The following is a 22,627-nucleotide window of genomic DNA, read 5'->3' on the forward strand; positions in this document are numbered from 1 at the left end:
ACCTGATTTGTCTGGTTTACAGCTACAATGGTTTTATTTTAACTCCCCCACCCCTCCTCTTCCCTTTTCCTTTTTTATATAAAATGTATTGATTTATAATAAATAAAAGCAGTGTTGAATTTTTGACCTTGAAAATTTGTCTCATTTCTCTTCAGTGATTTTACCTTTATGTAGATTTCTGCTGTGTTGCTCTGTTGGTGTCATAGGCAGTGCTTTAATACCCTTTCAGTCAGATGGAGTGTGGCTGGGCAGTAGGAGGCTTTGTGGAGGCTTGTCGGAGCAGGAGGTAGAGAGCGGACCGGTTAGGGGCGTGGTTCTCTCTGATGCGGCTCTCGCCATTGGTGGACAGCTATCCTGGTTACCAACCAACACAACACTGGGCACATGAGAAACCACTAAAAAGCTCGTGAATTTCAAAGATAATGGTTATCAAAGTACTCTTTTTTTTTTTTTTTTAAATGGACCGTGAGTATTTTTCTTGCATATATCAGAGTCGAAATAAAGTAAAGGCTTTCTGAGATTATGAAGACGGTACGCAGGTTTATATCTGTCTTTTAATAGTAGTTGGAGGCTAACTCGCTAGCTTTTTTAGTTTAGTTATGAACGTCAGCACTGCTTTTACTGAGCTATCGGCTGCTTGCTAACGTCGCCTGCGCCACTACACCTACTAGTTAATTCATGCGATACAACCGCATAGGAGGTTGATAACCCGTTATCTTTCGCTTAAAGTTGACATAGTCAACAATGGCTAGCTCGTTAGCTCTTAATAGCATAGAAATTATTGTAACAGCAACGCTACCCGACAAGCCAACTCCGTGCACGAGTGCTGATGAAAACAAAACCCTGGGGTGGTTTAAAACGAGTTTTGGTCAACCCCTGCTTAAAATAAGATGCTAACGTTAACACAATCGTGAATGTTTGGTATTTGGTCCCTTGAATCGGCCAGCGGGTGTGGCGACATTTTCCACGAGCTGTACTCAAGGTACTTTAGGTTTCATGTCACGGCTAACCTCAGGGTTATCATGTGTGTCCCGCTACAGTGATGGACAAATACGACACAGATTTGAGGGATACGTTTTGAGCAGGAGTGATCGCCTCTCTTCAGAAATATGGGATAGGGTCATGTGAGCAGCATCATCTGCAATCACACGATGGATAACGAGGTAATGATAGTTCAGATCATCTGCCATTTTACTTTACGTGATACACTTTTCATTAAACACTGCAATTTTCACGACCATGAAACTCTAAACTAAAGGCATGCCATTTTGTGCACCAGTATCTGAGCTGTCACCCTGTCTCTATACTCTGTCACTAACAAGAATTTTCTACCCTTGCTTCTCATTTCTCTGCCTCCCTTCTGCTCCTGACCTTGACAGATGCTGTAGCCTAGTTGACTTGTAGAAACTGAGTAAGGCTTTGTGATTTCTTTGTTCATCTTGCATGTTTCTTTAAAAATATATAACAAATGAAACGGCATGAGCTTTAGGCGATTGTGTTATGCAGTCAACCAGTGCTCCCTCCGAGACCCACTTTTTATTTAATCTGCTTAATTTTACTGCAGCCAGCATTATTAAGCTTAAAGCAGGCAGACATCTGGTCTTTTAATAAGGGCCATTTCATTTCAGCTGAGTGCAGAAATGTCTGAACAAGATGTATGCTGTCAGGGTGGTAGAACCCGTAGGGGTCCTCACTTTGGGATTTTTGGTTTAACGTGACAGATATCGTTTTACAATCCATCACTTGAACTACAGCTAAAGAGCTACACTTCATGCACTGTGCACATATTATTGCAGGATGTGATCACCACTGAGGATATAGTAGGGCTGCCTTTGTGAAAAAGTGGCTGAATTTGACAAGCCATGCAAGTATTGGGATCTTGGCCCATGCTGAGTCAGTAGTTTCAGCGTGAGAGCTCAGCTTGGGCTCATTTTTTTTTTTTTTTTTGGCAGTATCTTTTGCTATGATCAATTGTGTGGCTTCATATAAAAATTGAGAGTTTGCGGCTCTTTAGCAGCAGATATTGTAGAGACTAATACTGTGTTAAGGTTATCAGGTGCTGCTTTACAAATAATCAGTTTTTATTATGGTCCTAACCAATAAAACCTTTCTTAATTCATTTCTCCATCACCCATTTAACCTTGGGCTACATCCTGACTAAATGGTTTTTAAATCCAACTGTAACCCCTGTGTCATGACACATTACGCATCCTTCACTAAAGCTTTAGTTCCACACTCGGCGGAGGAGCAAGTTGCTTGCATAATTGTGGTGATGCACGCAATAAAGTGAATGTGCATACCTGTGCAAGAATGAGTTGTATTATGACAATTTGTTGCCCACAAACCGCTGATGTAGGCCTTTCCGACCTTTCATCGTGTGTGTCTGTTTACTGATGTGTGTGTTCTTGAAGGAGAGTAAGACGTGCCAAGGAGAGAAGCTCGCCTCTGCTGTAGATGACACTCTGGATGAATATTTAATCGCCCTCCAACACAAAAACAGGTGAAGTGTTAGTGCAGGCTGCCGGGGAAGAGACAGATTGGATTTCACAGGGGAAACGGACAACTCCTGCATGACTTTCAGTGCTGCCTAATTGGAGCTCTGATTGGTTTGCCTCCTTCCCTTGAGAAACAATACATATATTTTAAAAAGTAACATAGTCTGGAATTGGAATGTGTCATGTTGAATCCTTTGTTAGCCACGTCAAAACTGTGATAGGATTTGCTATATTTTCGAAAGCTATTTATTAGCTCTTTATTTGTTCTCCAGGCTCTTAAAGCGCCTTAAAGTCAAAGACCCCAAGGAGATTGAGTTGGAACGGCTTGAGCAAGGTTTTTCAATTTATCTTAATGGAGCCAATGCCGAAGCCAGTAGGAAGCAAGCCAAGGGCTCCAACCAAAGGTCTCCCTCCTCACAGCCACCTTTGAGGCCTACATGTACAGCAGGTATGCTTTTGCACTTAGACTCAAAACTAGATATTCTTATATAACACTTGATTTTTTTTCTTCTTGTTTATTAAATTTTTCTGAATCTGTCATGCAGGCAGATGTATTATTCTTGAGTGTTCAGTCATGTTTAGGAGAAATCAAAGGTACTATCTCATGCTCTTTTTTTGTTGTTGCTACTGTCACCCATGAACCATATGGAAAACCAGCTAATAGCCACCACTCCTCAGCTTGTAGTTTGTGTGACAGGATCCCGTGTCCAGTCCCAGTGAATAAATGATAGTGACAGTTGTAGCTGGCAGGCAGTTTATTCGTCTTCCTCTCTGTGCTGTGGACCATCTGTGTATGTGACTGTGTGTTCCTTCTCCTCCGAGGCATTAGTCTGCTGCACGCTGCTCATGTTCGTTTCTGTGCTGTGACTCATCGGCAGATGTCTGTAGAAGCGCCCACCAGCTAACTGAAGACGGTAGTAAACTGGAGCAGACCCACAGGAAGAGAAGCCACACTGCCCCAGGAAAGGTCCAGAGGAAAGAATGGGTGCAGGTGCAGCCATCTGATATCCTTATCCTATCTGTATTAACACTTATTGTTCAGCAAAAATAGACATTTCCTATTTTTAAGGACACATGTTTGATATTTCCTCTTTTCTAATATGTGCAGGATCCTGTTAAAATTCGAACAGAGGATGGACCAAGTTTGCTAATCTCCCCAACAAAGCGCTACTCTGATGATTTTGAGCCCTATGAAAGCATAGACATGGAGGTAGAGTGAAGACATAACAATGCCTACTAAGCCTGTATGTGTGGGTGTTTTATTTTTAGGGGAGGGACTATGTGCCAGATGCAGCTGTCTGTAGTACTTAGCATCTCTCTATCTCTGCTATTTCCCCTTTATCCAATCATCACGTTTCATCCAGAGCTCCAGTCCACGCTCCCCTCGTAGTCCCTGCTGCCAGAGGAACACCTCTTTCAGCTCCAGGCCTGAGAGCCGAGGAGACCAGGAGCACAGTGAGAAGGTACTTCTCAACCTTGAGGAAGTGAAGGTGAGTGGATGAAAATGTATGCGTTTTTTTTTTTTGTGTCTTCTTGTCGAAGATGAATTAGATATAGAGAATCATCGTAATTTGGTTTATGCCTGTTGGTGGGAATTTATTTCACTTTTTAGTGGTAGTTTGTCAAATCACGAGGATGGTTAAACTGTCAGTATACAGGTCTGTGCCTGTGAGTGCGCAGGACGATGACTTGTGCATGGATGAATATATAAATGATGACCTTTGCAAACTAGGTTTTGCGTCGAAGCCTGGAGGTTAGCATGCGACGGAGCAGTCGTGGCTCAGCTGGGGAGGAGTCAGATGAAGAGTGGGTAGAGGAGCAGATTGAGAGGGATGAGAGCACAGAGAGTCTGGATGAACTGGGGCTGCCTCTCCCCTCCTCCAAGTCATCCTCCAACAGCTCTCGGCCCAGTGGCTCCCAAAGCCATTTTGACTCAGCGAACCTCATTGTGCTGGACTTTGGACCCTCACCTAAAGGTAGGCTAATATGGAAATTTGTTATTGATTTAGGGCGAAGCAAGAGAGGTAACATCCCCTGCTTTTCTGCGTCATCAGCACTGACCTAAGGATGTCTTTAGGCATGTTGTCAGCATATGAAAAGAAGCATCTATTCCTGATCTTAATCAATTTCCTTTATTTTTCCAGGTCGTAAGATCGAGCGTTCACTGTCTGCAAAAAGGAAAGAAAGTGTTGAGACTTTTATACCCACCAAACCTATGTTGGTGAAGAGCAAGACATTAGATAGGCCACCTTCAAAAGAGAGCTGGGAAGGTCAGAGTAAGTCATGTTTTACAAACTCATCTCCCGTTTTTGAATGAAAATGTGGCTGAGATATTCCATTCCACATGATTGTTGCTGGATAAAAAATGTGTATTTTCTGCTTAAGGGCCGAGGAGTCGGGTGGAGAGGCCGCTGTCGGCAAATAGAAAGTCTTCTGTCGAGGACCGGGACCCAGAGGAGGTTGCGATCAGGGTACGCCAGGCCATACAGAGAGAAAACAACCCAGTGCAGAGTGCAGAGCTCTTCAGTCGACACACGGTCTGCCTGAGCCACACTTCACTTCTTACATCTGTTATTACATCTCATTTTCATCTGTAACTGTATACTTTGCCTACTTTTGATTTTATTCAATTGAATTTTCCTGGATTTGACTCACATGTGAATCTTGTCCCATACATATATTTTTCACATCGGTTTGATTTGCTTTCTTTGTCCTCTAGGTCAAGGGACATCAGGTGATGAATGGTTTAGTGCACTACAACACTCACAACAAGGATGACAACAATGTCACTCTGGCCATGCAGAGAATCACACTCATGGGTCCCAGGTATGGTGACAGAAAAAGATACTTAAACACTCAGGAACAGAATGCTAACAGTTACAGTGTACTATGAAACAATTTTGATATAACTCAGGGGTGGCCAATTCCAGGCCTCGAGAGCCGGTGTCCTGCACCTTTTAGATGTGTCACAGCTGATTTAAATGGCTAAATTACCTCCTCGACATTTCTTGAAGTTCTCCAGTGGCCTGGTAATAAACTAATCATTTGATGATGGTGTGTTTTGACCCAGGGTGTTATCTAAGACTTGCAGGGCACCAGCTCTCGAAGCCTGGAGTTGGCCGCCCCTAACATAGCTGGACTTTCTTTGCAGTAGGTGGTTCAACAGAACCTATAAGCCCAGCAACAAAGAATAGGTATTATGATGGTGATTATTAACTTTCTTTGTTATCCCAGGCTTTTCAGTTAAGGCCATATGTGCACACTACGATAAAAGGCATGTGTAACATGTTATTGGACTGTTCTTCCACTAAACATTAATCGATCAAGTAATGCCTACTTCAGTCAGAGACATTACCAGAGATATTTGTAATTTAAAAAAAACGTGCATCTGTCTGAGAGAATGACGTAAGACAGCAGTGGGCAGCTACTGCCTTATTTTCTGGGTGAGTGAGCACTAATCAGTTAGCTGTCTCCCATTTCTCTCTGACAGACTGATCAGGTTCATTTTGTGACATTTCTTGAGGCATTTCATCAGATTTAACTAACATCTTTGACTGCAGCTGGAGAGAGGAGTGCTTGCGCTGTGCTGTAGATTTGCTGCAAGCTGGAGGATCACTCTAACCAGAACCTGCTGCAGGTGCAAAACTAGTTCATGGGCTACCATTCAAAGTTCACAGAGCCTGTAGAGCAGAACAAGGACTGTTTCACCAGCTGCAGTTTAAGACAGTGGAAGTGGAGTCTGTTCACATGATGAAGAACTTACTGTAGAGGCAGATTATTGCACCATATGTATATGACATTATTTATCAGTTTCTTTAAAAAAATCATACATGCCTCGTTTTGCGTGCATATGGTGTGTAAATGCAATCTAATTCAATCAATTCTGTTGGAAACACTGGAATATTTGTTCAACCATGATCCAGTTAAACTTGATGCGTGACACAAATTCAATTCTAACCCAATACATAATCAAGGAGGCATTGAAATCAGTTTAATTTTTGGCCATAACAAAGTGAAACTAATCTTCTTGTGTGAATATTTTTTTGTAATAAACAACAAAGAGTCTTTACTCTGTGTTATGTTGGCTCTATTACCAGACCAAGCGGGCTGTGACTTCACAGCTTTGTTTGTTGGTGTTACAAATGTTCCCCTCAACAGGTTGTGTATCTGCAGAAAATCTGTATAACTCATAGAACACATCAGCAAGAAAAGAACAAGTGAAAATGTTGCATTTACACCCAGTTTTATTGGTGGTAATTGAACCTGTCCTCTGTGAGAGCGTATAAAGTGTCCAGCACAAGTTACTATGGTGATGTATCCAAAAAAGGAGCCACCTGACATCAAAATAGTCTGACTTTAGGCTCAGCATACCTTGCTGACTCATTAATCTCACTTCCTAGTACATCTCGTTATTGCCTGTGGCAATTCGGTAAATGCTTTGATGTTATAACACCTACTGGTTGAAATATAACAATGAGTGTATACCCAATGACCTTGAAATTATGTATGGCTTTAGCTACTGCAGTGCTTTGCGTTAATATGAAGATTGAGGATAAATAAATAAATGGAACGATAAACAGAGCAGGCAAGCTAAAGTGTTGTCATTCTTTTATTCAGTCAACAACAGAAACTGCTGAAAGCCTTGGAGAAACTTGAAGGTGGACCTGGTTGCAGCATCCCTCAAAGTGTGAAAACAGACTACACCAAGCAGCCGGTGAGCTAATGACACACTTTCCCAGATCAGAATGAATAATCCTGATGCTGTTGGGTGGAATACCTCTGAACTGCCCGCTTTCTGCTGTAACAAAACAAATTTCCCACATGTGGGACTAATAAAGGTTATCTTGTCTTGTCTTGCCTTGTCTTGTCTTAATGTTTTGTATCGCTGTTGCAGAGAAGGCAGTCGTCACCAGAGTACACACCTGCATTGTATGTTACCATGGAGATACTGTCAAACTGGGGGAACGCACTGCAGGTCGGGCTGACTGAGTTGCAGTTCTTCTGCCTCAGAAACAAGAAGCTTTATGTGTCGCCTCATGACTTAGACATCAGGAATGCTGACTTTCCTGGTAATTTGGGGGCGCTCGTCAATGGGAAAGTGAAGGTCAGTCTCTTCTGCTGTAGTGTGTGTGTTTGTGTGTGCGTGTGTTGTAATTTATTCCCCATCTTGTGGGAAATAAATAAGTTGCCATTATGAAAAAGTGGCTGTTTTGAGTTCTTTATGGTTTTTCATTGCACTACTTTTGAAAGTTTAACAAGCACAAAGTTTGTGTGACACAGCAACTAAACATCAGCTGCTCCCATCAATAAATGCCACAGCACTTGCCAAGAGACCATTGGCAGCCAACAAGGCCACAATCAGCTAGTACTGATGTTCAGACTATATATCTGTCCATCCTTCTTATGAATAAGTTGCTGTTTTTGTTTTTCATTTTGTTGTTCTTCTCTTGGTTTGACAGACCACCAAAGACCGTCATATGTGGACGTGTCCGTTCCACCCACCCATTCAGCTCTACTTCATCATCAGGAACACCGAGCGCTCTCCAGACTTTGGAATATCTTGTATTAAAATCTGGAACTACAACAGAAGCTTCAATGTATGTGTATTCAATAAATTTTATATCAATTCTTCAACACATTCAGTTACAAACTGTTTGATTTCTGCTGCAAGCTGATAGATGGTGCGTGATTGTGCGTTTCCATTATAACAGTGGATGACTGTGTTGGTTTGGTTACGTCACAGGTGCGTTGCTCTTTAAGCAGTGGCTGTCTGAGCTGCCACTCAGTCTGTCCAAATGTGGAACAGTGAGAGATTAGCCTCAGAGGATTAGTGTAACATGGGCTTCTGTCTGTCAGCGTCTCTGCTGTTAAGAAGGGGGCACAAAGACCCCAGGTTTTCCTAGTTTACACCGACCATTAGTACTTAGCAATATTTGTACCGGACTGTGAATAAGAGCCTGTAAGGTAAGGAGTTTGGAGTATTTTCTAGACTTCTCTGGGTTCATAGTGGTTTATTGTCTAGAGGATCAAAAGGTCGCAGTTGCACTAATTAGCAGCTAGCTAGAGCATGTTAGTCAATAGTGTGTTTTATGAAATTAGATTTTTTTTTAATACTCATCAGGTTGCAGCTTGTCATCCTTTTGCTTGAATTTTAATCAAACATTCATTATACAGAGAAATGAAATGCTAAATATTTCCCCACCATTTGGTTTTACAGCTTCACTCAAATGTTTGGTGTTAATTCTGTGAAGAATTGAAATGTGAAAATCATTATTTCTTCATTTTGTGGCATAACTTACTGCTTAAAATCAAATGCTTTTGAAATTGTTAAACATCCTAAATTAAAGACGCTTGTAAACTGATGTGCTGTATCTTTGCCAGGAGCTTGACGTAGGTGCGCGACATATAAAGCTGTACCTGAACAGCACGTTGGTGTTTGAAGGTGAGCTGGAGAAGGGCTGTGGCAACCAAGTCTTTGACTACAGCACCACAATTGATCTTCAGGATCTTCAGGTCTCCGACTCTGTGTTTTCCAGCCCTGTGGCTTCAGGACACAGTCTAAGAGGGGCCACTCCCCTTTGCTATGAAGACAGTAAGGGTGGAGAGGGTAGCATCTCCCAGAGATACCAAAGTTTGAATGCATTGTCTGACACAGCAGGCCAGAATGTGGTAGACATGCAGGAGAAATCACATACACCACTACCACCTATCACTGCTTCTGTGGGAGTGTCATCCTCTACTCGTCACTCGATACAAAGGAGCTCTTTTGACCTGTCTGCCTCAGAGGAGACCCACTCTCTCAGGCAGCAGGTGGAGCAGTCTGCACCCATGGAGCAAACAGTCACCACCCAGCCATCCTCCTCACGGGTTGCCCCGCAGTGGCTGCAGCCTCTGAACAGAGGTGCTCCAGAGGGATGTGAGACCAGCAGGGAGAGGCCACGGTGGCTGGTACCCCAGCATTCTTCAGAGCTCAAACAGCCCTCAGCATCATCCTCTTCCATGCTCCCAGAGTTGCCATGTAACCCAGGGCGTGTGTGCAGAGGGGCGGAGAGGACGGCGAATGGGGTTCAGTGGAAGGCTGACTCTTTGGACCTGAGCTGCGACCTGCTTGAGGAGGTCGGGGAGCAAAGGTCAGACAGGCCCATCAGCGGACGGAGGAGCTCATTCAGAAACTCCACAGCCAGTGTAAGGCAGACAGAGGAACAACACCACAGAGCTACAGCACTGACAAACACTGGTATGCATTGTCAGAATTTTCATACTGAAACAGAGAGACAAATCTGTATATATGGCTACTCCAGCCTTTCTATAAATTTAGCTCTATTTCATCTTTAAAAATATCAGGGTATCATCGGTCAGGGTAGGAGTTTTCATTACCTTATCAGTCCTTTCAAAGGAAATCGTATCCACTGATTAAAAATACAAAGGAATATACTTTTGGAGACTTTAGGAGAATAACATTAATATGTATATAGTTTAGCTAACTAGAGTCTCTATTCTCACCTTACTGGCAGTCATTTGTTTGATCTAATCATTGTCATTCTTTTTGCTGTTGATCACTTTGGCAAATATATTACTGCTCTTTAATCTTACTGATTCATTTGCATTGGGTTCATTTATGTAAAATTTTAAGTGGATATTTAGTGAAATACACAGACTTGTAGATTTTAGTTATATTTGATGTCGGACAATTCTTACAGGCTAATTTCTTTCCTTTTGGTTTGTTAGTAATTTATAGTCTAATGTTTGTGTGTTCTCCAGATGAGCCCATGTCTTTGGTGAGTGCTAGCAGAAGGCAGAGTAGCTCTCGGGCCCGGCTGCACAGTCAGCAGGATGACACCCTCATGGAGTCCTGGGATTCACTCACTAAGTTCAACCAATGTCAGCGTGGACGCATCTCCAACATGGCGTTCGAAGGCGACATATTTGATGAGTTTCTTCAGCGCCAGGGCTGTGGTCCACCCACAGTCCCACCCATCTCTTCTTCATCACCCAGAAGCCCTCTGTCCTCCTTAACCACTCAGGGGACACTTTGCGAAGGCCCTGATGACGATCCATCCATGGAGCGGGAGGACGAGTTTGAGATTCCAGTGTTGCCGCAAGGCCAAAGGCTGGTAATCAACATTTTGTCCACCTGGGGTGATCGTCACTACGTGGGTCTCAACGGCCTGGAGGTTTTCAGCTCTAGTGGAGAGCCTCTCCGACCTGTTCATATCCACGCTGACCCGCCAGACATCAACATTCTCCCAGCATACGGCAAGGATCCACGCGTAGTCACCAACTTAATCGATGGCATCAATCGGACTCAGGATGACATGCATCTTTGGCTAGCCCCATTTACTCCTGGTTGTAGCCACACCATTTTCATGGACTTTGGAGTGCCCCACAAAGTGGCCATGATCCGTGTGTGGAACTACAACAAGTCGCGCATCCACTCATTCCGAGGCGTGAAAGAGGTAGAAATGCTTCTGGATGGAAGGTGCATCTTCAGGGGGGAGATTGCAAAAGCGTCTGGAACTCTTTCTGGAGGTATCTGATCAGAACAACTTCACAAGAGTTTATGCTCCATTGTGTGTTGTTTTTTTGACCAAATTATCCTTTATTCATGCGCTCAGGACTGGACCAGTTTGGCGACACTATCCTCTTCACCACTGATGATGAGATACTGGAGGCGATGTCTCGTTATGATGAGACCTTCCTTAGTGAAGGTGAAAGTCCTGAGAGCATGGTGTATGAGGAGGAGCTGCAGAGACCACGCACTGCTGATGGAGAGGGAGAGGAACGACCTTTTACCCAGGCTGGTTTCAGAGAGGAAGACCTCACTGTAAGTACTGGTCTCATTCGAGAATTTGAATCATAAATTCATAAAGCAACTTATTCCAAAGTGTGACAGAGTTGACTTTCATTATGTGGCCCCAAATGATCAGAGCAGACAGGCACAAAGGCCAAACTAGCCACAGCATCAACAGGACTGTGTGGTACAGTTATGCTTTAAATGCAATGTTGTTTTGTTTTAGCTGAAACTTCAACTCAACTCTACTATGAGCCAATCTGAAGAGAGCTTAGAGCTCATTCCTGGGATGCACACAGGAAAGTGTGAGTACATCAGTCATATCCTGTCATATTATGGTTGCCTCTCTGTTTTTGGCTTTGTGTTTTGGATGTTTCTGGATGCTTACAGTCTGTCTTAATCCCAGGCCTTAGACTGGAAATGACCTTGACATGGGGCGACCCCCATTACATGGGCCTGACAGGACTGGAGATCGTGGGGAAGGATGGAGAGACTTTACCTTTAGATCTTAGTATGATCGCTGCTTCACCCAGGGACCTCAACGACCTACCTGATTATGGACATGACCTGCGCACACTTGATAAGTATGCCTGACACTAAATGTAACATGCCCTTTGATATTACAGTTAAAGTCCAGGCAAAGATTACATCATTATTATGTAAGATACAGTGTATAATGTCTACTGTCATTATTTAGACTTATTGATGGCCACAACATTACCACCGATGACCAGCATATGTGGCTGATTCCTTTCTCCTATGGAGAGTCCCACACCTTGACCATTACCTTCAGCAAGGCCCAGACCATCGCTGGTCTCCGTTTCTGGAACTACAACAAGTCTCCTGAGGACTCTTACAGAGGGGTGAGACAGTTTCTGCCAGGCTGAACCCACATTTGTTATGATGCAGAATAAAGTTTACTTCAAATACTAACGTGTTTATGATATTTCGTACTTTACATGATCATTTGTAAATTAACAAAATATTGTGAACTGAATTAGTGCCACTTCCTTCAAGTGGAGTCAGATCAGCTGATAATTTTGAACAAGTATAATTCACATATTACTTAAGGCCATATTCTGCTTTGCGGTTATAAAAGGTCTGTGGTTACAAAGCCCAAAGTCCAGTTTTAATACATGCAGTATCAGACCACATATTAGCTGACCAATCAATGTAGACTGGGCCCTTCTGGGGTTGGAGGGTTTAAAGAGACAAGAGATAAAATACTGTGTGAGAGAAATAACAACAATATTACAGTGTTTTATGAAAATTAATGTATGTAAACACACTGTATGACACCCTTAATATGGATTTATGAAGCTGTGAATCTGACTTCTCATTTGTACAAAGAACAGTACGTGCTGAAAAAGTGATGACTGTGTATAATGCTGCAAAGCATGGATTACTTATTGTGACAGATTTTTATTTTTAACCACAGAAGTTCTTTGCAGAACACTTTATGCATCTTAGAAAACATAAAAATGTCCACATGTTTGGTTCAGGTGAAACTGATTCATCTGTTCTTGGATGATGTTCCTGTCTCACCAACGGAGGGATTACTGATCAGGAAGGGACCGGGCAATTGTCACTTTGATTTTGCCCAGGAGATTCTCTTTGTTGACTTTCTCCAGACTCCAGCTGATAACGGGAGTAACGAAGACTACCACAGGTGAAGCCCAGAGTATGAGTTTGAGTAAAACTGCTGTTTCATCAGAAATTCTGAAAACTGCCTTTCCTTATTTATAACTTTATTTTTAATTCAGAGGACACTCTAAGAAACAAGAACAGCCCAGCATGGACTATGAGGCTCCCATCATGCCTTGTGGGTGTATCCTTTTTCTAAACAGATTTCACACATGCTTATGCATGCTGTGCTCCTGTCTGCCCCATTGGTCCAAAAATGTTCTGTGGATATTTTTTAAATGCACGGATCAGATTGAGTTCAGACCACGTTAAATAATCTGCATTGGTTGCTTTGGCAACACCACTGGCATGCACATGCTCATCAAGAGCTTACAGAAGGAAAATGTCTGGCTGGAGGAGAAATAGAAATGTGTCCAGTCATTTCAGTGTGTTGTGATATTGCGCAAAACCTTTCCACATATCAGAAAATAGCAGTGAAAACTGGCTGACAGGTTAGTATGTATTTAACACAGAAAAATCACTATATCGTTTGGTGTAGCGATAAGTGATAAGTTAAGCACTTTATCGAGCTCGTGTTTTCATCCACTGTTCTCACAGACATTACAATGTGCCCTCCTTTCACGTTCGGTCTAGGAGCCAGCCAGGGCTCACCTCTGTAACCTCTTACTATTTTACTCTTTCTGGAACTATTAACTTTGTGAAATAATGTGAACACAGGCAGAGCAAAAACCTTTGTTTCATATGAATGATTCGTTACTGGTGGTTAGTGACTGCTATTCTGAGGTTGCTGGTTATGCAATTAAGTGGTTAAAATCACAGGCCATGCCTCAGACTGGTGAATGTACACCAGCCAGAAGAACCACCTGGAATTTGGGTGGATCAGATTAAGACCAGGCCTTAAAAATGTAGTGGGAAGATTTAACCCATTGCATCCGAATAATAATTTGTCTGTAACTGTACACATTTTGAACTCTAAACAAAAGCTGAACATTATAGACTTGTTAAAGAAAATTTGTTTTTGTCCAGTAAAGTGGTAAAAATGTTCTTATCTTTCTTTTTTCCTTTTTTTAAGCAGCTAGAAAAGGAAAAAGCTGGATCTAAAATGCTCGATGTTGTCTTTTCCTTGACTTTCACCTGTCAGTCATTTTTCAGCTCCAGCTGTTAACAACCTGGGGAGATCCATACTACATTGGTCTGAACGGCCTTGAGTTTTACAATCAGAACCATGAGAAGATCAGCCTCAGTGACAACAGTATCCTTTCTCATGATTCAGACTTGCATCTGACCTCACTGGCTCGAATTCACCTCACTTGCTGGAATATGTTAATGTTTACTGTTAATGTGGTCAGATGGGTGCCTGGTTAAGAATGCGTGGTGTACAGTTGTGGTCAGAAGTTTACATACTCTCATCGTGGGGAGAAATGTCACGGTAATTTTGGACTTTTAATGGTTTCTTTCGGCTGTTCTTTCCCCAGGGTGGAATGATTTTGCAGCATGCATCTTTAAAGACTTGGGTAGACAAAGATTTGGGTTCACAATTATTTACATACATCGCTTTTGTCTTTTAATTAAGGTTCTTCAATGTCTTTTAACTTGACAAGGCCAAGAACTGTTAACTTCTCATTAGTGATCATGATTAACTACAACTGGTAGTTTCTCTTTGCTAACAAAAAAACGATATGTTTGCCAACTCTCAGTGGACTGACCAATACTCAGAATAATGAGAAAATCCAAGGAACTCAGTGAAGATCCAACAAGGAGAACTGTAGATTTACAAAAGCTGGGAAGGTCTCTTGGAGCCATTTCTAAACAACTGTAGATTCCAGGACCGTTGATTCAAACAATTGTACATATGTACAAATTATTCAGATGTCTCACCACTTTGACAAGTTTTGGAAGAAGACCCAAACTTTCACCCTCATATGGGAGTAAATTGGTTAGGATGTTCAGGAACCATGAAGGGCCAAGCCTGCCATGAGCTGGAACCTGCTGACACACCAGTGTCACTGTCAAGTGAAGTGAGCCTTACTGAGAGGGTGCCAACCAAGAAAGAAGGCCCTACTCGAAAATTGACACCTTCAAGCTTGAGTGAAATTAGCATTTTCCCACATGGACTACCCAAATGCATTCTAGAGAAAAGTTTTATGGCCAGGCAAGGCAAAGATTGAGCTATTAGGTAACAATGACAAGAGTGCAGGTATGTATGGAGAGGTAAAAGTGAGATTATCTAACCTAAGAACACTGTACCAGCTGTCAAGCATGGTGGTGGTAGCATCATACCTTGCGGCTGTTTTGCTGCCGGTGGTACTGATACACTGCACAAAGTGGATGGAATAATGAAGGAGTATCAATCACTAAATGGTTGAAACTGAGACATCGGTGTGTGTTCCAACAGGGCAATGATCCCAAAAGATCCAAAGACCTTTTCTAGCCCCAACCTTAGTGCTATTGAAAATCTGTGGACTTCACTTAAAATTCTTACAAGTCACGCTAATGAACTCTAACAAAGAAGGTTGATCAAATATCGAGGTAGAATTATACCTGCTTGTTTATGGCTACCAAAAGACGCTGTGTGAATTGAAGAAAATCCAAAACAAAATCAAATTTGTTCACCCAGTTCTTTTTAAAAGATTTATTAAATGCTGTATGATCATTCCACCCCGGAAAAGCAGCATGACATTCATGCCTATGTTGATTGGATGAAACTTCTGACAACAACTGTAAATCGGTCACTTTAGATTGATAGATATTAAGTCACTAGCTGTTAATGTTTTCCTCTTAAAAGATCAAACATTACATCCTACTCTAAGAACATAAGGATTTCGAGCAGTAGTGCATGGTTGTTTACTCTTATAGGTAACTGTGACAATCAAATTGAAATAATATTTAGTGTGAATTATACTTGTGCATTTTATTAGTATATTCAAGGGGTTCAAATAAAAAAAGTAGTCTAGTTTATTTGATTTGGGTTTACATAATATATCTCTGAATGAGTTTGTGACTACTGTAAAACTCTGTTCTCATGAAACTCTGAGTAAAGTTGTGGGTAATTAGCAGCTGTGTTTATATTAATAAACATGATCAGACCTCAACATTACGTCCACCAGACATTGCTGCTTTTCCAGACAGTGTGAATGTGCTGGACAATGTGAGCGGTGATGTGAGGACTCCAGATAAATTAATAGATGGAGTCAACTGCACCCACGATGGAAGACACATGTGGTTAGCCCCAGTGCTTCCTGGCCTGGTGAGAAAGACAGTGTGTGTGTGAGTGTGTAAGAGAGAGACTGTTTGCAGCTGACACGAGTGTATGCTCTGTTTCCATGCAGGTGAACCGTGTGTATGTCATCTTTGATCATCCAGTGACTGTGTCCATGATCAAGCTGTGGAACTACTCAAAGACGCCTCAGAGAGGAGTGAAAGAATTTGGGGTAAGCCTACTTCTCTCTCTGCTGCGGGTTTAGCAATCGCTTCTGTTTGTTTACTAATGGTGCATGTTTCTCCGTGAGTCCAGCTGCTGGTGGATGACCTCCTGGTATATAATGGCATCTTGGACTGCGTAAGCCAAGTGACACGAGGCATCCTGCCTACTTGCGACCCTGTGGTGCCCTACCACACCATCCTGTTCACAGATGACGTCTACATTACTCACAGAGAGAGGAACACTGTCATCAGGTACTCAGGCTTTTTGTATTCATTTATCTTTTCTTTTTTTTTTTTTTTTGAAAGATGAATTCCTGAATGGCTGCTTGCTTACAGGCTAAATGCTGATTGTTATTTAGGTTTGCCTTATTTAGAAAAGGGGTATCAGACCTGCACTTGGCTGCCAGCCGACTGGACGCCTTGCAGAGTGTGAAATTTGCAGAGGAGGTTGTCTTGCAGGATGTTAAGAATGGGTAACATAAAAGTGTTTTTCCAGAATCTTACAAATTATCTTTGTCATCCCATACTACACTGAAGTGTGACGGTTAATCCAAGGAGCCATGCTCCTACTGAGATTTATAATTCCACAGTCTTCTTAAAGACATCTTACACTGCTCATCATCTTTTTTGTAAATGGATAAAATGTATGAGAGGACTTTTTAAATGTATTTTGAATGCTGCTTTGCTTTTGGTGTACGACCCTCTAGAAGTCAGATTGAGCTGCATGTGGCCCATGAACTGAAATGACACCCGTGATCTGTCATGTAAAATGCTTTTTGACAGGCCTGTTGCATTTCTGACAATCAAACAGATTTACAGACAAATTGTGTTAGATTAACTCAGTAGTTTTGAAAAGACTTGTACTCTTCTCCACTTCAGCCCCCGTGTCAGCAGACACCGTCAACAGTGAGTAACAGGATAGTAAAAACCCAGTGCTGCTGCCTCCTTGTGGTCACTCCCTGTACTGAAGATTCCTCCAGTGCCCTCAAACATCCCACATCCTCCTTACCACTTGCTTGACTTGTGATCCCCAGAGTCCCTCCTCTCCCTGACTTCGAGCTTTGTCAACTCTCCCTTTTGTGTTTTATTGCCCTTTTCCGCTTCTCGCTGGCACTACAGTTTTAAAGAAAAACATCCGCTGTGTCTTCCTTTTCTTGTGTTGCCTTGTAGTAATTATGTGGAAGATCAGGATGTGAAGATGACCAATGAGAACCAGATAGTTCATCACAATAAGAAGAAGCAGACGGCAGACCCAGGTGAATCAGAGAAGCGATTGGAGCACTTTAACATGGATGGATTCGTCTGTTTTAAAATGTCTTTGTTAACTCTTCTGTTCTGTTCTCACTCAATTCAGCTCTACGGCCTAAAACCTGCATGACTGATGGCGGGAAACATGGAAGGAGGAGGTACTGACTGACATGGAGTCAGTGTTTTTACAGTTTGAGGAGAGCTGAAGGGAAGAACCTGTGGCTGACTCTTTTATTCCACTTTTTTGGTGGGTGACTTTTGAAAACCTCCTTTACACCAAGTCCCAAAGCAGCCACCCAGCTGTCATTTGTAAAGGCGTCACCCCAGCATCTCACACGGTCCACAATTAAAAGGACAGAGATTATACACACACAAGATTCCACTTTATGGTTGGATTTCTCTCCTTTTCTTTGCTGTGAAAACGAGTCCACAGATATCCTGAACATGTACTGTATAGTCGTCCCTCCCTCAGTGCCAGGAAAAAACTGTCGAGGCTGCATTTTATCAGCCATATTATTGTGCCTAGTACCAACACTATAATCTGTGGCTGCTACTTGTGACTTGTGCTGCATATCCCAATGCTGCTTCTGGCGTATACATAATCCAGGAAAAGAAAAAAAAAAGCTCAAAGGCCACATGAATACACTGTCACATCAGGACGCTACGTTAATTAATTAACATGATTCACCAACGAGCCTAGTCATTTAGCTCTCGGCCTAATGGGTATGAAAACACTCCCACCAGTGCACAAACCAAGCCTAATGCTATGCAGCCACTAATTTATATCTATTAATATTTATATCTCTTGGATAATATATTTCAAAAGTGAGTGGTTTTACTTGTGGAAGTACTTTCAGAGAGGTTTTTACATTTGCAAGATTCACATTAACGACTAATGCGATAGACGAAGTCGAGGAACATTGAGAATTGAAGCCGCTCAAAGCTTCACATTAATACTAACAAATATCTATTTGGCTTCACACAATTAGGTCAGTTTGTTTTTTCTGCTTCGCATCAAGTAGAAAAAGCTCGTTTGCAATCCAAGTGACCTTTATTGAAGTTGCTATGCACATGTACTAGATTGTTTGACTTTTTTTTTCCAGCAAACATTTCCACAGCAGTCTTTTTAATTCGGTTAAAAAATAGAAGCAATTTTCCACTTTTAGCGTTTGAGTAGATAACAGACAACTTCTAATATGCAAATATTATAAACTTACCTCAAATTAAGAAGAGCAGTTGTTTAAAAGGGGATAAATAGGAATCTGTGTTCACTAAAATACTTGGTAGTCTGTGCTGTACTTTTTTTTTCTGCTCAGTGTTCACTGTACTAACTTGTTGCATGGGAAAAACTCCTCAGCATAAATTTTTTTTTTAGGTGTTTTTACTGCGTCATTGAGCCCCAGTATAAACTATTCTACACTCCTTATAGCTGGGAGTCATTGTATATGAAATGCAGTTTTATGTATTTAATTTCATTATGTCCCGCAGCAGTGATACTCATTACTCCAAATCTCCATTCTGCTCTGTGGAGTGGTGGCCATTATTGTAGCCGTGACATTTAGTGTTTTGAAATATTTATTTTTCTAATCTTGATTAAATATGTATATTTGAAGTAGGTTTATTGGAATGAATAAAATGTGAAAAAAGTAATAGTTTACCTTCAGTTTTCTGGAAATTCATCCTCTTGTTGTGCTTTTTTTGGGGGGGGGATGTCTGGAGTGATCTGCATCAAACTCTATAAGCGGGCCACTTGGGTTTTGCTGTTGATCTCTTATGTTCAGACTTCCTTGCCCTGACTCTTTCTCACACACATCTGAACTAAACCCCAAAAAAAGAGTCTATGAATAACCTCACAGGGGATCAGCAGCATGCTGTAAAGAGACAAAATAAGACAGGACAAGCCAGTTCCATAAATATATCCTGAGATATTTTTTATTAATGCAGAATCTGCTGTACATTTCATGATATCTTTAAGGAATGACCATTCAGTTTCGGTGTGATCTCAGGACAGAGCATTAGTGGAAAGGCACACCGCAGGTTTTATACCACTTGTACAAACATTCTACTGAAAAGATTACATCTCTGCAGACTATCGGCATTCGAAATGCTTAAGCCTCAGATTTTTCCAGCAAAGGTCCCATCTTCTCTCTGCTCGTCCCATTTCTGGATCTAAAGGGACAAAAATTTTAGAGGAAAAAAAGAAAACTTTTGAGACAAAAATATTTATTTTTAGTTGATTTAATAACTATGTAAGAGTGTTAATCCTCAAACTACATTTTTGTACAACTTGTGATGTTAAGCAAAGCTTAGAGAGTGGAATCGCTTTGGCTGATAAAGTAACTCAACATGTTGATGTATTTTTAGTCAGCTGTGTGATTAGGGGCAAATCTCCAAACTGTGTTTTCCATGTTTTCCTTATTTTTGACTGTTTGGGCTGAGCAGGAATGTGAGGAATCATAAAGTTGTTTGACCCCTGCTAAATAAACTCTTCCCACCAATTAAATTACCATGTACATGCTGCCAATACGCTTTCAGCAAAGTGGCTTTTCTGTTAGAAATGAGATGGTAACATTTCTTATATTTACCCAGGAGATGGGGCACAGCGATTTGTAGACCCTTTTGTACCACTCGCAGGGCTGGGTGTCTAATCCCTTGGCATCCAAAGCTTTCTGGCAGCGGTAGTAGTCTATAAATAGAGAAACAACAATGGTGAATATCAAAAATAACCTTCCAGTAGACCCTGTGAAGAAATCTGACTGGGCTATCTTCAGGCCAGAGGTCAGGGTCAGTAGGTGAACTATGATAGCCTTTATCATGATTACTATGACTGAATAACAGAGATGGGCAGTAACGCGTTACTTTAATCTGATTACTTTTTCAAGTAACGAGTAAAGTAAGGGATTACTATTGCAAAATCGGTAATTAGATTACCGTTACTTTCCCGTAGGAACACTGCGTTACTAAAACCGTGATTTTTTTTTTGCGAGAATGTCTCATGACAGTGACGTAAGCAAGTGCGACGTTGGTGACAGCAGCTGTGTGCAGATCAACAATGGATAATATATCGAGTGCGGGAGAGAGTATGAGCGTGCAGCGTTTAAAGCGTGGAAGTACTGACCTTACTTTGAGTTTGATTCCATAAAAAGTGACAAAAACATTAGCGTCCATCGTGCGTGGGAAGAAAACTTCTTTTTACAGCGAAAAAAACCCCTAAACTTCAGAGCAAGCACCGAGTAGCTACGACGTGATGGGAAACTCACAGAGACACTCGCGCGGATTCTTCAACTGACCGCAGCACACCTACACCAGGGTAACCCTCCGCCTACCCTGCTCCTGCTTTACAGGTGAAAATAGAGCAAAAGGACCGCTGAGTCTTTGACTTTATTTATTTTCTGCTGTGTTTTACTTGCATCTGTTTGAAAGAGTGAGTGAAAACACAAAAAATATTTTATTTTATGTGCTGGAATGTGTAGAAAATAGGTTTAAATGTTAAACTAATTTATTCAAGTCAGAGAATGTTGCATATAATTAAATGTTTTGCTTGATGCATAAAGTTAAAAGATTAAAACTGATAAAACAAGTTAAAAAAAGAGACTTTTCCATTTGATTACATTTTGTATGATGGATTATGTAGAAAAAGTAGAATTGGGCTGAAAGATCTATCACTTTATCACCTCTTCAGGTTGTAAATCGTGTTTTTAAAAAGTAACTAAGTAACTAAGTAATTAATTACTTTTGAAAATAAGTAATCAGTAAAGTAACGGGATTACTTTTTGGGGGGAGTAATCAGTAATTAGTTACTGATTACTTTTTTCAAGTAACTTGACCAACACTGCTGAATAATGTTGTAATAATCCAAAATTGTACTAGGTTGTTATTGCCTTTTTAAAGCACAGCATAGTCTTGCTTTAATCGGCAGTTCCTCTAGTCGCTTTCACACATTTGGAGAAAACAACAGGCACCTCTTTGACCTTGAGGTGTAGTCTTACCCACGTAGTTGGACCAGCAGTTCCTGGTCTGGTTCTGGTTGGGGAATCTGGAGTCAAAGGGAGCCGTGCGGTATTTCTCAAGTTTGGCTTTAATGTCTTCGGCCATTTTCACCTCTGGAAGGAGAATCTAATGAATGGGTGCAAAAGGGGAAAGAAACAGCCACTCATTAGCCTGTGTGTGGTAGCCTCTTGTGAGGATAACATCTGCAGGTTGCCTTCTATGTGCGGAGATTGAACAGTGGCCGGCGGTGACGATCTGTGACGCCTTAAGATTTCATATTTGGGCAAGTGCAGCGGATTGCTGTCTGCGGCACCTGAAGGCTGCTACTAGAAATGCGGGACTTTCATCAGCTATTCTTCTCACCGTCCAATCTATAATATCAAACTACAGTCAAACATAAGCAGTGATTAAATATGTAGGACAAAGTGGGAAGGCCCTAAATGGTAAAATGCGCCTTATTAGCCGGTATTGGCAGTAATCAATAGCCTTAGTTACCAGGCCAAAAAGCGTTTCCTTCGCACGTAGCCCAGTTTCTCTTTCTTTTTCGCACAACCTGGTAACACACACTGCAGAGAGAAATAGCGAATAATTAGTTTCTTTAAGAATGCTACTGAAAACCGATTAAAACACTTCCTATCGATACCCAGAATTAGTGGTGCCATTTTTGACACGCCACTTCCCGAGCGGTTATTTTGATGACTACACACAGAAATGAATAGAATAAATAGAAATAATACCTAGCGGACGGTCTGCGCAAGACGAAAACGGTACTTTAGAGGGTTAGAGCATGCAGGTAAACGGTACCTTAGTCGCAGATGCTGGCTCGGCTCAAGTGACTTTACACCGGACGGTGAGTGTCGTTACTCTGAGAGACAGTGCGCGCTCCACGCGTGCGCTCCGGTCTGAAGATATTGGAGCCGTGCAGTTTTATCATAAGGGAATGGCGGATACAGGTCACATTGAAATGACAAGACTCTCACAGTCACACTTTGTCTACACGCAAATGTTTGCTTTATGTCGTGTTTTGGAGAATAAA

The 22,627-nt window shown here is 41.7% G+C and overlaps 2 protein-coding genes across 4 annotated transcripts; one reads left to right on the forward strand and one right to left on the reverse strand.

Annotated features, from left to right (window-relative positions):
* Positions 1-346: 346 nt before the first annotated feature.
* On the forward strand, positions 347-19,350 carry katnip (katanin interacting protein). 3 transcript variants are annotated; one of them, XM_080873138.1, is made up of 28 exons: positions 347-465; positions 1,041-1,163; positions 2,412-2,500; positions 2,768-2,943; positions 3,374-3,486; positions 3,604-3,705; positions 3,860-3,985; positions 4,228-4,471; positions 4,640-4,771; positions 4,881-5,032; positions 5,215-5,321; positions 7,113-7,209; positions 7,390-7,599; positions 7,955-8,092; positions 8,877-9,732; positions 10,257-11,024; positions 11,111-11,319; positions 11,513-11,591; positions 11,693-11,870; positions 11,984-12,149; positions 12,789-12,955; positions 13,050-13,114; positions 14,072-14,182; positions 16,038-16,177; positions 16,260-16,361; positions 16,445-16,605; positions 17,524-17,609; positions 17,708-19,350. In XM_080873138.1, exons 2-28 carry the CDS (start codon positions 1,152-1,154, stop codon positions 17,764-17,766), a joined length of 4,845 nt encoding a protein of 1,614 aa, XP_080729264.1. In that variant the 5' UTR covers positions 347-465; positions 1,041-1,151; the 3' UTR covers positions 17,767-19,350. The 3 variants fall into 3 exon arrangements, with proteins under 3 accessions (XP_080729264.1, XP_080729265.1, XP_080729266.1); XM_080873139.1 differs by having other exon boundaries at positions 4,881-4,966; XM_080873140.1 differs by having other exon boundaries at positions 4,640-4,765; positions 4,881-4,966.
* Positions 19,351-19,563: 213 nt separating this feature from the next.
* Positions 19,564-22,627, reverse strand: cox6b1 (cytochrome c oxidase subunit 6B1). Its single transcript, XM_080873160.1, has 4 exons — positions 22,396-22,627; positions 21,591-21,717; positions 20,187-20,287; positions 19,564-19,770 (listed from the first exon to the last, which is right to left on the reverse strand). Exons 2-4 carry the CDS (start codon positions 21,694-21,696, stop codon positions 19,717-19,719), a joined length of 261 nt encoding a protein of 86 aa, XP_080729286.1. The 5' UTR covers positions 21,697-21,717; positions 22,396-22,627; the 3' UTR covers positions 19,564-19,716.

Source organism: Rhamphochromis sp. 'chilingali' (assembly GCF_963969265.1).
Source record: "Rhamphochromis sp. 'chilingali' genome assembly, chromosome: 22".
Classification (NCBI taxonomy): Eukaryota; Metazoa; Chordata; class Actinopteri; order Cichliformes; family Cichlidae; genus Rhamphochromis; species Rhamphochromis sp. 'chilingali'.

Coding starts and splice junctions, on each gene's coding strand:
- cox6b1 (XM_080873160.1), bottom strand. CDS start 21,696: ATGGCCGAAGACATTAAAGCCAAACTTGAGAAATACCGCACGGCTCCC. Junction 20,288..21,590: donor CTGCTGGTCCAACTACGTGG/GTAAGACTACAC, acceptor CTCTATTTATAG/ACTACTACCGCTGCCAGAAA. Junction 19,771..20,186: donor CGCTGTGCCCCATCTCCTGG/GTAAATATAAGA, acceptor TTGTCCCTTTAG/ATCCAGAAATGGGACGAGCA.
- katnip (XM_080873138.1), top strand. Junction 2,501..2,767: donor GCCCTCCAACACAAAAACAG/GTGAAGTGTTAG, acceptor TTTGTTCTCCAG/GCTCTTAAAGCGCCTTAAAG. Junction 3,986..4,227: donor TCAACCTTGAGGAAGTGAAG/GTGAGTGGATGA, acceptor TTTGCAAACTAG/GTTTTGCGTCGAAGCCTGGA.